Genomic DNA, 14606 nt, shown 5'->3' on the forward strand with positions numbered 1-14606 from the left:
ATCGTCATGATGTCGAAATGAGCTGGATGCCAAAAACAAATTTACAAAAATAATTCCGTTTTTTTCTTTTTTTTATCTATAGAATGTTTTTTCTACGGCCACAAAATTAGGCTTAGGCAATTGCCTAGGCTGCCTAACCCTAGATCCGCCCCTGATAACAGACGCGATATTCCACGTTTGTTTTGGTATTTTCAATTTACAATGCAATGACTTCCGTAAAAAGTTTTCAACATCAAATCGAATTTTTTTGTTTACTATTTAAAAATGCATAGACCGTATTTTCGAATCGATTTTTAATTTTTGAGATGATCTTCGACACTGACACGACGCAAAAACGAAATCGGGATATCGTTACTCCCTTTTATGGGCCTTTTATTTGGCAAAAATGCAACAGAAAAATAAAAAATGCCTGAAAAAAGAAGAAGTTAGGTATATAATAAAACATATAATGTATGCCCGTTCGTCGAGTATCAGATTTATCCACTCTCGGTGAGGGCAATATGCCCACCTCAGGTGGATAAATCTTGATATTCAACAAACGGTCCTGCAATGTCTGCTTAATATTTATATCGTTCTTGATACATCTTTGACGTAATTTTTAACCGACTAGCTAGACATTTAGAACTTTTCATTTTGTCCTAAGAACGGACGGAAACTTTATAAGGATGTCCAACTTCATTTTCCCGATCGAAATGTCACGTCACTTTAAGTTAAAGGAAAATACGGACGTGTCACGGTCAAACTCTCACAAAAGAAGTTTGATTAAACAAGAATTATTATTATTATTTAAGAATATTTATACAGGATGTGCACTTCAATATAAAAATATTGCTATTAATATGCGTCCTGTTTAAAAGTTAAAATGTAAGAATAATCAATTAAAATTAGTTAAATATATTATACAATAAAATAAAATGAAAAGATCGTTGGTAAAAAGCATGACAAAAATTTAAAATAAAAAGAGACGGTTCGACGAAAACACTACGTAAAGAGATGTCACGGGCGTGGCAAGGCAAACAAACGAGCCACCAAGTACCATATGTTCAAAAAACATTTGCCAACGTGATGAACATAGGCCACTAAAAGAAGACTCCTGGAAAGTAATGTAAAGTCTGTCTATTACAGACAAAAATTACAATGCAAGCACCGACCTCAGATAATCGATAAGTTGTTTGTGTACAGCTTTTTCCAGTATTTTGGACAGAACAGGTAATACAGATATTGGGCGGAAATTACCACAATCTTTTGTGTCGCCTCCTTTGTAAATTGGAGTTACTTTGGCAATTTTCCATTCTGTTGGGACCGTAGCAGTTTGTAGCGATAGATTAATGATATGCGCAAGGGGGCCTGACAGAACTGTCGCTGCATCTTTCAAAATACCCGGTGGCAGATTATCCCATCCAGCAGCTTTTTTACGTTTCAACGATTGTAATTCTCTTTCTACAAACAGTTTGCTAACGTATTCAAACTTAAAGGTCTTGTCAGTTCTGCGGTCGTACTGCTTAGGTTTCTTCCAGATGAAATTTTGCAATGGAAATGCAGCTTGTTTGAGTTTTTCTGCAACAGTAGAATAGTAATAACAAAAACTTTTTGCCCTTGCAGTGTTTCTGGAACTATCGTTTGACGTAGTTTGTTGTGATTTTTTCGAATTTTTCGGAGGTAGGATTTCTTTTAAACACTTCCAGAATTTTGCAGGACTTCTACAATTCTCAGAAAGTAAATCACTATGATACTTCTGTCTAGCATATTTTATTCTGTTGTTACAACGATTTTTTAATGTTTTATATGCAGACCAGTCAGATCCCTTGTTGGATTTTCTCGCTTTACGGAGAAGCTGGTCTCGAGTGTTCATGTCTTTCTTGATGTCATTTGGTAACCAAGGGCAACGTTTACCTTTCACCCGTTTTTCAATGATTGGAGCGTGTTTATCTAACATCGGAAAAAGAATCTGTTTAAAGTAAAGCCAAGCCGCATTAACATTTGTGATCATATACAAACGGGACCAGTCACGTGATCGTAGGTCTTCCTGAAAATCTTCGTGGTTGTCTTTCGCATAATTTCTGCATTTGATAGTGCGATGTGGAATTTTATTATGATTAATTTTTCTGACACATAAAACACAATCGTGATCGCTCAAACTTAATGGGATGACGTCCGTAACTTTTACATTTGATCTTTTGTTGGTCAATATAACATCGATTAGCGTTTTGGTTTCAGCTGTAATTCGTGTGGCTTTTTCAACTATTTGATAAAATCCCTGAGACGTAATTATCTCTTTTAGTTCTTTATGAGAAGATTTAACGTTGTAATTCGCGTTTATGTCACCCAAGAGAAACGTTTCCATGGAGAGAGTATTCACTTTGATTAACATGTCCTTGAAAAACTTGTTAAAATCTTTTGGTAAGTAGTTTGATGAATCAGGGGGTCGATATATACACCCGCTAAGCAGAAAGGATAGATTCACACTTTTATTTTCTCTGGCATGACTCGGCCGTGGTTTGAACCCAAGACCTCCCGCACTGGAAGCAAGCGCTCTACCTCAAGGCTATCAGTCAGTCGCTTCACACCTACGGTTGCTATGCAAGTATTTAAATTCAAAAAAGATTACAAATCAATAATAAAAAGTGCATTCCCTTGGTGCTGAATTGTACCAATTGTGTAAATTTCACATGTATATTTCCTTTCCGTTGTTCATTAATATTCATATTGCTATTTCCATCGTTACGTGTCTCTCATAAAACTTTTAAAAACTGTAAATGGTTTGTTTATTTGTTACTGAGATATAAATTAAAGTTGAATCAGAAGCTCAGGTCAACATGAGTCTTCACAATTGGTTCTTTTGCAAGCACACAAAATTTTAAAACTTTTTTTTTGACAAGAAGGTTGTGAAGTGTACGAAGTAAAGGTAATGTTTTCGTGTTTAATTTTTTGGATGATTTTAAGTTTCGAAAAAACTGATGCATTATCAAATGTCAAAGTGATAAACCTACCAAATGGAGTTAACATGACCGCGACATATGTAAGTTTCAAGAAACACGAAAATGTCATGATATACGGAAATTCATTCAAGGGTTTGCATGTACAAAGCAAAGCTCAATGCGCGTCAGAATGTATGGCAAAAAATTGTAACAGTTTCGGTACATTCAAGAATAAACCGCCACCATTGTACTGCTGGCTGTTTAAAGGAAATCTTGACACAAATCATTATTACGCCCATGGACAAAACTTATATGAAGTTTATGAAGTGCAGGTAGGAAAATGCTTTGCTTTGTGTTTTAACAGGATGTATTTTATTGGAGCAAATAAAGTCATTTTGTTCATTCTTTGAATCATTAGCTGTTTCATATTGAGACGAACTAATCGTCTGAGATTATCTACTGTTTCATTTTCTTATTTTTACGTTGTTACATATCGTGTGTCGTTAAGTAGATAGTACCTTTTTCTTACTTCTTATTCATTGTTATTATACGCGTATGATCAATGTTACAACAACACAGTTAAATATACCGTCATTAATAAATTGTACGTTCCACCCGTATGAAATAATTTTGCTATTTTCTGCAACGCTACAAATATTACATTAAGAAATAAGAATCGAAACTGCAGCGCAGTAAAGCTTGAGTTTTTTTATAACCTGCGGCACATAACTCTTTTAATCCGTACCATTAAAAGTAGAAATGCGGAAATTAGCAAAGTAGGATAGAAATCCTGGAAGACTTTGGAATGGTTACATGCAACAAAACACCATAGAATAGTGTACAATATTATAACATAATTAAGAAACTGTATAATAAAACCAAAACTTTTAATTATCTATCGACTAGTGTTCCCTAATTAAATTTTTAAGTTTACGTAGACCGTAATAGAACGTTGTAATGTAAAGCAAATAAGAATAACCATAAAAGTAGTCATCATTAATATCACTTTTCTAAAAAATTGGAAACTTGATCATCAAGTATACTAGAGTGGAGGTGGCGATTTTAACCATCTAAAATAACGTTTAAATGACTTAAGCTATGTTAATCAAACTTCGTAGGAATGCACTATATCATAAAAAAATGGATTAACGGGGATTAAAATTTGCTAGCACAAGCTTGGAAAATATTTTTGACAACGAAATAAACATTATAGGCATAATCTTTACATTTTAGAACACGTGTACAAAGAATCCATTGATATGTGAACATGGAAGTGTGTGTATTCCAAACTTCAACAACAACACCTACTATTGTCGCTGGTGTTTTCCACCTTACTATGGTAAACATTGCAATTTGACAGGTATGTTAATTTGGGTTCATTCGTTTTTAAAAAAATCCTTTAAATCCAGAGTTGTTAGGGTTAATGTCATAATCATGCCAGATATCACGAACAGACACAAGATCATAATTAACAAGACATGTGCTAAAAATTAGGAAAACTACTAAAAATTGTTATGAATTATTCCATAATTGTTACATAGTTTTAAAGTTTCCAATTTTTACTTTTATTTTCCGCTATTTCCTTGTTAATTGAATAAACGACCACCTCAAAGAAGGCTGTCCAGGAGTAAGCTCTCTACAGGTTAACTGATGTGTTACCGTGTCTTGCTCATTGATGTACTTTTCTTATTATCTCACGTTTTTTACAGCTGAAGAAGTGCACAACAAAACCATTCCTGAAGGTAAATTTTATTACCTAAAAGCTTGTTGACGGATTTGTCAGTCATGGATTGAGACTCCACATTTGTGACAAAAACACATGAAGCGCATATATTTTTTATGGAATTCATTTTGCTTGTAGCTACTATTGATGTTTATGTTATGATATAACAGAACATATTTATTGTAGACATCCGAACTGGCAAGAATGTTTCTTGTAAAAGTTTGAGAAAAAATTTTGGTGTTAAGTCATATGGTGTTTATGATACCTATCCCTGGCGCGATTGGAGAAAGGTGACCGTTACGTGCTCGGGTAAGATATTTCTTAGTCCTGTTCGACTTCGATGTACTCATTTTTAACTAGTGCATTCCTTCCGATTAAGCTCACCTTTCGCATTCAAAGATGGTAGCTGCGAGAGGTGGCGGGTGAATTCTAATGGATTTTTTACGTGTCAATGATTAGTTAATATGTTTTTCTCTTTGTTGTTTTAGGAGGTTATACTATGATAACAAGAATATCTGCTGATGTGAACGGTACAATCAATCACACTATATCGACTATCACGCAACTTTCGGATATGCAAGGAGAGAGATTTAGATTTAGTACAACTGCATTAAATGTTCTTTATAAACTTATTCGTTATATTTTTACCTGAGCTGCAGAAATAACGGTGTCAGAAAAACTGTAATGACAAATCTTGTTACAACTGCAGCAAGAAAAAAAGTGTTAAAATATTTTATCGGGGAATCAGATCACCTGCCGGATTCTTGTACGACATTTAAAAGCGACGATGTAACTTGCGAGGAAATGGAAAATAAAAAATGGTCGAAGGAAGGTGTCCCATTTGAATCCAGAATATGCAATCAAGTTATCCGATTTGCATCAGATGTAACGAAAGGATATAGTGTGGAAGACCATCAGTATGGATGCTTTGGTCAGATAGGTGAATACAACACTGGTTTGAGTTTTGATATATGGGTCATTTAATTATAATCAGATCAGTTGAATAATATACTTGTGACAACATGTCATTGTTAGGTTATTTATATTGTTTAATCGATTGAATCGTAATTAATATGTATATATAGATAATTCTGCACATCAAGGCTGGTAACTGCAAACGCAATGTAATTTTGACAAATAAGACGAATTTTTATTGATTTTTTTCCTGACTTAAATTTACGCTAGGCAAGTGGGTAACGAACTGGACCACACGGTTTAATTTGAAGCTTCCCATTAAGTTTATTTACAAGAATGAAATAAATGTTTTTATATGCAGAACCACTGGGATCTTTCATTCAATTGATTAATTTTGAACTATGAGAGGTAAGATGAGAAGGAATATTACCACCTCTAATCAACAGGTTGCATATGTCTGAATTTGTCTCCAATAGCGAATAGTAATTCAATCAGATTTCATAATTTTTCAGCCAGCGAAAAATCAATGCGCTGAAAAATATTGATTTTTAGCATTGTCACGATGTCATTTTGATGCAAACAGAAACATTTCTTTCTGAACTTTTTTGCATATTCATTGCATGCAACAACCGATATGAATTTAGAATTAAAATAGTATCGTTTTCAATTTTTTTGGTCCTTTATTATTATTTTACCTTGAGAGCTAGTAACAATTTGTTGTAAAGTTCTTCAAAGTTTTCAAAGTTCTTTACTAATATCGTTATGTCATGGTAGTTCAGAATTAACCGACCAAAAAGGCTGAAAAAATGCTACCATCTGTAAGATTGCTGAAAATAAAGCCTACTGGTGAAGTGGACCTACTGAGACCAAACCATATCCTAACCCGTGTTACCCATTTCAGGGGCCATTCTTTCTTATGTGCGCTTGAGATGCAAAACTGCTTTCTCCATGTGTATGTGTGGTAGCTCTGCGCATTGAAAAAACATTTGTACTTTTCAAGGCCGGCTGATAGGCCGACTCAAGACGAAGTAAAAGTATGGGAACAGAGTATATATTTCCAGGAAAAGCCTAAGTTGTAGACCGAATTTTTTGCTATCCACTTGATACCAAAATCCTATTCAACCATGACTGGTTAATGGAATAACGACTCAGGCCTAAATTAATTAATGTGTGATTTACATAAAGTGACATCTTGTGTTTCATTTTCTTAGTTATTGCACTTTAGATTCTTATGACATGGGCTAGAGAAAGCTCAAACATGACTAACAGCTGCTACAGTTGTATTTTTTAGCCAATTGTTTTTTTTCCTCATTATTTAATGATCTCAGTTAAGCATGTTGTTTTGCTAAAAAAGCTCCAAAACATCAAAATAGCAAAAATGTTGAATAACATGTGACGAGCAATTTTTATTATTTTTACTACTTAACTTGCTGAACAAAGTTGTGAGCAAAGATTAAGTAAAGACTCGTAAGCAAAGATAGAGCCACCATATTGCGCGTTCGATTTGTTGTTGAATGTTTCCGGTCTGTATATTTATTCTAATTTGGTGCCATCTCATCATAACAAACTTCATCGTTCGAAACTGGTAGTATGTTGTGGAAAAGGGATTTAAAACATAAAAAAATATTATTGTTGGCCATGACAAATACTTATTTAGTTCAAAGAAGTTTAACCGAAGGTTATGACATGCTAATACTACTATAGTACGTACAATATTCTTGGTTATTAATAGTCAAAATAGTCAAAGACCTTTATTATTTTTAGTGGTAAGTACACCCAATACCCACTTATTTTGATTCCATGCAACCATGAAAAATCTGTAAAAATGATGCCAGAAGGATATATAGATACTTAGTTGTGAAATATAGTTTTTTTATTTGTTGTTATAGTAGTTACCTTATAGGATCTTTTAGGATTTAGAAATCTATATATTTATTTATTTCACTTAAAATTTATTTTCCGGATGCCACCCTAGGGTTATAGGGTTATTAAATGTCGTTATAATACACCTTTCCCGAATTTATATTTTGTAAAATATTGCGTGCATGAAAACGAGGCAAATCTTGGTAAACATTATTCGCGTTCATAAAAACATGGAGGAAGACAAAACTATGAGAGATATTTTGCTTAAAATAATTGAGGAAAATATAGATTTAGTCTTCGATGAAACTGAAGAAAAAGCGTGAGGGAAAACATGGAGGGAATGCAACCGTTCACGATAAAAGAAATTGAAATGCATCGACAAAATCGTGGTAAACAGCACGGTGTGACGATTATTAAGACTTTGGAGCGTGGCAGAAAGTTTAGGGATGAACTATACATATCTGCTGATAGCATTTTCACATTAACAACTACATTTGCTCCTAGTAAAAACAGAATTTTTAAAGACTTGGTTATGGTCAGTCCTGTAAAAAGTAATGCTGACAAAAAGGTCCATCTAACGTTATATGATCCTAGAATTAATGATAGTTTGTGTAACATAAATCCAAGAATATTAAAACTGCAAGAAGATATGCTTATGGTTGACAAACGGGTTGGTTTTACTCATTGTATTAACAGTACACGAAAGAGAGAAAACAACATTAAATATGCGAACTTTCTTGTTCGATCTACATTGTCACACCAACTACTACCGTTAGAACATACCATCAAGATTGTTACTAATATTAATATATCAAATACTTCAAATAAATCAAAACATAACGAAACACAACCCTATGAGTTTATTGATGTAAATCCTGTATTAATCCCAAAAGAATGGGGTAAATTAAATCAACATTACGGAGTCAGGAGTGAAAAACCAGGTTGTTTTTCAGTGATCTCAGCAGAATCAGATGAAGAACTTTCATATGTGCTTTCAGAATCTGTTTCGACTACTACAGGAAGTGCTCTTTTTTCGGACTTTTCAGAGCCATTGATTAATGTTTTCCGTTCACAACCAAAACCTAATTTTACACAGTGTACTTCAAAGTGGACTTCGCATACTTTTGTGTTCTTGTTTACTGTGAACAGATCACACCTCCCCTTCTACGATATCTTGAAATGATGCTTACCCATTGTATTCTCAAACTTGGATCCGATGGAAATGAAAACATTCCAATGCCTGTTTAACTCTGGGTTTATTAAGAGTAGAACTTTTGCGTAACAGTACGCAACAAGAGTTACCAGGTCGAGAGGTTGATATACCTGGATAGATTAAAGTATGATAAATTTCTTGCTGACCTTTCTGATTGCTACTCGCCATCACAAATACATATTCTTCTTTTAAAGGACAAGTATGTTTTTAAATACATTAAAAGTAGTTTCGTTAAGAAAAACCTGCAATCCTTTAGAAAAATACACAATAAAAGATCATTCACAACGCATAAAAGTATCACACTCACCAGTTGCATTTTTAGTGTTTACAAAGTTTACTAAGAAGTGCCTCGTTTTCATGCCGATGATGTAATCGATTATTTACATTCGGGAAAGGTGTATTTGTTTACCTTTGAAAAGTGCCACCAACAATAACATTTTTTCCCTATATATTTATATTACACATAATAACGGTTGTAAGTTTGTTACATTGGAAATCTTCTTTTAACAAGTTCTACATATACTTTGACAAATTTACCCTGAAGCTTATAAATCTGGTTTGTTTTATACTCTGTCACATTGCTGCTTCTATATCTGCACTAACTGGTTCATTCTTCACCTGCAATGAGAAATAGTTATGCTCATAATTTTCTTGACACAGTCATGAAGCGTTTTTTCCATCATAATAAAAAGTTTGTTAACGAGAAAAATGCTTTACTCGTCCTTCCATACCCTAGTTTTACTCAACGAACGCTCTAAGACTTAACTTGAATACACGGCCATATTCCGTGCGAATTGCGGGAAGCCGTAACAACAAATTCTCATAACTTTCTACAAAAATATAAAAAATAAGCTTTCAAAAAATGAATAAATGACGTCAACATTTAGCGTTACGGCAACTTAGCGGTAGCGAGTAAGGGGTGGATTTACTGACACTAAGTGGATTTAATAACATTTATTCCACACTTTTGCGACGCTACAAACAAAAACAAAAAAAAACTAAGTTACAAACTACGTATAGAATAACAGAAATTAAACCTAACTACAAAATTCCTGATGCTGAACGGCCAATACAATATAAAGAAGAAATAACACATACGAAAAAACATATACTTACTAAAACACAAAAATCCCAATACTTCACCTTTACAATAGCACACACACGGCAAAGATACTTCGCACTAACAAACAAGAAACTTACGCACACAAATTACGAGAATTACACTCTACCCAAGAGACAAAACACAAGAAAAACGTTGTATACAATAAACAAGGGCGAAGCGAATACATGAAATATATAACAAACACTAAGAAGGAGAACCAAGTGTTCCTTCGTAGAGTCTGAGGCCTATCCGCGCTCAATCCGGAAACATTTAGGAGTTTTTTAAAGTCTGTTAAGGGTTTTCTTTTGTAATCATACGTTTTTTCTTTTTGTGTAAAGCAGCATATAACTGCAAACATTGACAAAATACAAAGTAAGCGTGCTCTATGTAGATAAGGCGACCTATAAAATTGTGTAACTTTCTATTCGAAACGTTTTTAACGTTAAAGAATTTGAAATTACTGTCTTCTTGCATATAAAATCTAACAATTTACAGAGATCAACAAAAATAACGCCTTTTATATTTTCTTAAGATGATAGAGAATGAGATTGAACTCATTAAAGTTGTCTTTAAATTGCATTCGTTTCAGCATCCCTCTGATAGCCATGCGAGATGTGCATTCCACTGAAAAATATCACGCAATTCTTTAAATAAAGCACAAATATTACGGACGTGTCGTGCTCTAGGTGTCAATTTTGTAATTCCATCGCACTGTGTAATCCAATATTGTCACACTTTGTAATCCTATCGCAACTTTGTAACCCATTTTGTCGCACTTTATACTCCCAAACCTATCGCACTTTGTAATCTCACCTTAGCATACTTTTTAATCCCTAAATAAAACTTTTAACATTTTTTGGATCGGCTGATACACTTTCTTCTATTCCGTTGATATGATATGCCTTTTTATTTTCGTGTTCTGAATTTACAAAAACTTTTATCAATTTAAAAACTCAGCTTACAGGAGAATATCGTATATTTTCTGAGAATGTTAGAAATTGGGTTTATTTTTCTCAAAACAATCTGCATCAACAGGATGTATGTATGCAAGAATCTTTTTAAACAATTTTGGTAAGTAGTATCTCGTTCCCGGTGTGACGCCATTGCCTTAGCTTTATAGCTATTACCCTGCACCATGTTGATATCGCTGGTAATCGGTTGTCTTTCCTCGGCAGATTTGATGAAAAGCCTGGAACTTTTATACATAAGGCAACGATGTCAAGGTTTTTTAACCCCCGCCTTAAGTTTCTCTTTTTTCCTTTGTAACCTTTGTCAAAAAGAAAGTTTGGTTAGGAATAAGAACGTTAGCAGGTAGAAACCATGTTTGTGCACTTTTGTGTACGGTGTAGCAGATTATATTGACTCCCTAAAAAATGATTCGCCGAGTCATCAACCAGAGAAAAGTAAATATCTCAAAGTCATAAAAAGCTAGCATTGGAAAAACCTTTGTTCGCATGTGTACGATTCTAATCTATCCTTGTGCAATTTCAATCAATAATAAATAAGTAAATAATAGTTGACTGACTGTTAAAAAAATAGCCGAAACTTTAAATTCATCGGGATAGGATTTTGTCCCTACAAACTTATTCTATTACTTCGATTTCCTCTGTGATTTGCTAGGACCGAGTTCCTTTTAACTAAACAGTGGAGTCACAAAAAATCACTAAAGTTAGTTTTTTAAACCACGTGTTTAAGCAACTAGTCTTGCCACCTACATTGATAAGCTACTTCCTTGTATTTGTCTTGGCATTTGCAGAAGATGTTCTTTATTCCTCATTTGTTTACCGACGAATCAACTCTCGACGTTAGAACAGTAATTTTTACGTCAATAAAGTTAATAATATACTGATGTTAGTCTAACGTCGAAATGCAACTAACGCAATACACTTGTAAGTTTGAGGCCAAATAACTTGGAGATGGGTGAAAGTATCTGACGTCATCTCCCGCATGGGTAAGACGGGACCACCTGAGATTAATTTTAAGCCAATTTGAAAAAGCTAGGTCAATTTACCTGTTTCTGAATCGATGAGTTCTTCGGTTCGCATCACACTATCTCTTGTAAACTAATGAGCGAATAATGTAACAGTTTTTGTTATTGTCTATTTCGTTTAAAACATTATATTTGCCGCCTTTTTTATGAAATGAACAACACACCGTTTATGATAAAAAGCATAATGATATTTAAAACTTTCTATAGGTGAATTCTTTCACGGGTTTTATTTAAACCGAAGTTAAGATATTGTGTTTTGGGAAAGGGTATACCTGTACTAAGCGCTCAGCCCAATGTTAACGACGAACTGTTTTCTGTGTTTCTGTTTAACTGAAGTTGTCATAAAGCTTTTTTGGAAAAGGCAACAAGGACGGAGTACCATTAATTTTCGCACTTTCATCGGCAACATCTTACGGAGAAAAAAAATCTTGGTCAACGGGTCCTTTTCGGTTTATTTCCGCTAAATGTCCGGGAATCTTTGAGAAATAGATTACACCCGAAACACCATAATGTTATGTGCGCTTCACTCGATTTACGACATACTGCTACCTATATCAGCTAAAGTGCTCCACCTAAATGTGTGGCACAGTTTACGGTTTTTATTACTTGTTCCACCGGGTGTTTAACCCCGGGTAACACAGTTACTTTCGACGCAACCAGGCGCTTAGGGTGATTAATCAGGTCGATGTATCAAATGATACCGACGACGAGTAACGCATATATATCGGAGCAGCATAGACCACCTTTAAAAAAAGATTTCGAAGTCACGAGCGAGATTTGAAAACAAAGTCCCACCGCAAAAGCACTGCACTGTCAAGTTACGAATGCAGGCTTAGAGGTCAAAAGAAGCAGGTTAACGTAGTTTGAAAGGTTGTTAAAACCATAAAAGCAACAGCTAGGTTTAATTACTGTAAATTATATCTAAATGGGAATAGAACCATAATAAACTCCCTAGACAACGCACAGTTATTAATTAAAAAAAATAAATTTATTAGCAAGCGCAGACACGATAACAAATTCATGTTAATTCTTCTCAAATAAGAGTTTTCATGGAAACACGATAATGAAATTTGTTACTTTCCAACAGGATTACGTGTACCACATTTGCGATCCTTTCAAATCTGGTCGGAGCTAGTTATTTTACGACGGCATTTCCTGCTCAATTGCGTAAAATAATATTTACGTAACGGAGATATATTACTGTTTTGAACTCATTCTCCTTTAAATATTTCTGAAACAGTTAAACAACTACAATCTTTATCGTTAATCCTTTTAGTCTCCAATCTCACATATTCGAAAACATACCTGATGTCAATATCGTTTGTGTACAAGTTCTCCTTTTTTATTACAAACGCCAAGGCAACAAGATAACATGTCGGGAAAACAGACCAGAAAACCTGTTCTTCATTCATATTTTTTGTTACTCAATCTAGAAAGAAGAACTAATTGCGTTCATAATAGAAACGCATTGCTAATCTTTCACCAAAATAACGACACACAGACACGATAACAAACTCTTTAACAAGAATTAACAAGAATTTGTGGGTTGTCTAGGGAGTTTATTATGATTCTATTCCCATTTAGATATAATTTACAGTAATTAAGCCTAGCTTTTGCTTTTATGGTTTTAACAACCTTTCAAACTTCGTTAACCTGCTTGTTTTGACCTCTAAGGCTGCATTCGTAACTTGACAGTGCAGTGCTTTTGCGGTGGGACTTTGTTTTCAAATCTCGCTCGTGATTTCGAAATCTTTTTTTAAAGGTGGTCTATGCTGCTCCGATATATATGCGTTACTCGTCGTTGGTATCATTTGATACATCGAACTGGTGAATCACCTTGAGCGCCTGGTTTGAAAGACAGAAAACATTTCGTCGTTAACATTGGGCTGGGCGCTTAGTACAGGTTTACCCTTTTCCAAAACACTATATCCTAACTTCGATTTAAATAAGAACAGAGAAAAAAGCCCATTGTTACCCCGTGTTGATTCCTAAATGTGGCTATAGGATAGCTAAGCAACCCAAGAAAAACATCAAACAACGTCGCGGCTGTTCTCTTTCTTAAACATACCCGGTGGTTACTGTATAAGTACCAAATTTTATGTGTACATTCCTTGTGCATATTAGTGTAATCAAAGCATCCTGTACATTGATCGGAAAATTTTGTCACATTGACTCACTCTTTACGAAACCTATAAAACTATACTGAGATTTGCTTGTGATATATATCGGAATTAATTGTCTTTAATCTCTCTGTGGTTACTAGGCTTAATTAAATAATACCAACGAAAGATAAACTAAACACCTTTATCTCTAAACTACTTCTGTTTCGTTTACTTTCGATTAAAATCTCTCCAAACGCGCGGATTATAACAAAAATGTGTGGAGGAAAAAAAACTGTCAGGTTTAGTTTGAAAAAACACAAATTCTAGACGTTATTCAATGTTCAATGATTATTCTGGGTGCTTATTCTAACTTCTCTGTCATTTTATTACATTGAAAAAATATTGTTCAGTTTGCATGTGTTGTGTATACAGACCTTTGTTTTTCAGTTTGATTTACATTTTTAATATGACCCAATCACTTTCCTTCCATTTTTTGTCCACCAGGTGTGTATTTTGAGTGCGAACTCGATAGCACGCTTAAAATCTCCTTTTAAAAAGGTTATTTGGATGTTTTTCTCTCTCAACGCCTTTTAATGATCGAACAAATGTTTTCTCATATCAAATGTTTTCTTTTTTTCTAACAAAACCTGCTTTTTTCAAACGATAATATTTTAAGAACGTAGTCCTGGTGTTCACACAACCGTCAAGGAAACATTCGGAAAATAGCTATCAGTTCATAAATACTACATTAACTGTGTTATCAATGATGTCATCTTATCT

General features: G+C 34.2%; 2 protein-coding genes across 2 annotated transcripts; one reads left to right on the top strand and one right to left on the bottom strand.

Moving 5' to 3' along the window:
- Window positions 1-1132: 1132 nt before the first annotated feature.
- Window positions 1133-2371, bottom strand: LOC130636955 (uncharacterized). The gene has a single exon (XM_057446806.1). It carries the CDS (start codon window positions 2369-2371, stop codon window positions 1133-1135), a length of 1239 nt encoding a protein of 412 aa, XP_057302789.1.
- On the top strand, window positions 1687-5788 carry LOC130636282 (uncharacterized). The gene is made up of 5 exons (XM_057445949.1): window positions 1687-3250; window positions 4152-4278; window positions 4628-4660; window positions 4828-4950; window positions 5130-5788. Exons 1-5 carry the CDS (start codon window positions 2909-2911, stop codon window positions 5291-5293), a joined length of 789 nt encoding a protein of 262 aa, XP_057301932.1. The 5' UTR covers window positions 1687-2908; the 3' UTR covers window positions 5294-5788.
- Window positions 5789-14606: the final 8818 nt, after the last annotated feature.

This window comes from Hydractinia symbiolongicarpus, chromosome 3, assembly GCF_029227915.1.
Source record: "Hydractinia symbiolongicarpus strain clone_291-10 chromosome 3, HSymV2.1, whole genome shotgun sequence".
In the NCBI taxonomy this organism is placed as follows: domain Eukaryota; kingdom Metazoa; phylum Cnidaria; class Hydrozoa; order Anthoathecata; family Hydractiniidae; genus Hydractinia; species Hydractinia symbiolongicarpus.

Coding starts and splice junctions, on each gene's coding strand:
- LOC130636955 (XM_057446806.1), bottom strand. CDS start 2,371: ATGTTAATCAAAGTGAATACTCTCTCCATGGAAACGTTTCTCTTGGGT.
- LOC130636282 (XM_057445949.1), top strand. CDS start 2,909: ATGTTTTCGTGTTTAATTTTTTGGATGATTTTAAGTTTCGAAAAAACT. Junction 3,251..4,151: donor ATGAAGTTTATGAAGTGCAG/GTAGGAAAATGC, acceptor TTTACATTTTAG/AACACGTGTACAAAGAATCC. Junction 4,279..4,627: donor TAAACATTGCAATTTGACAG/GTATGTTAATTT, acceptor CGTTTTTTACAG/CTGAAGAAGTGCACAACAAA.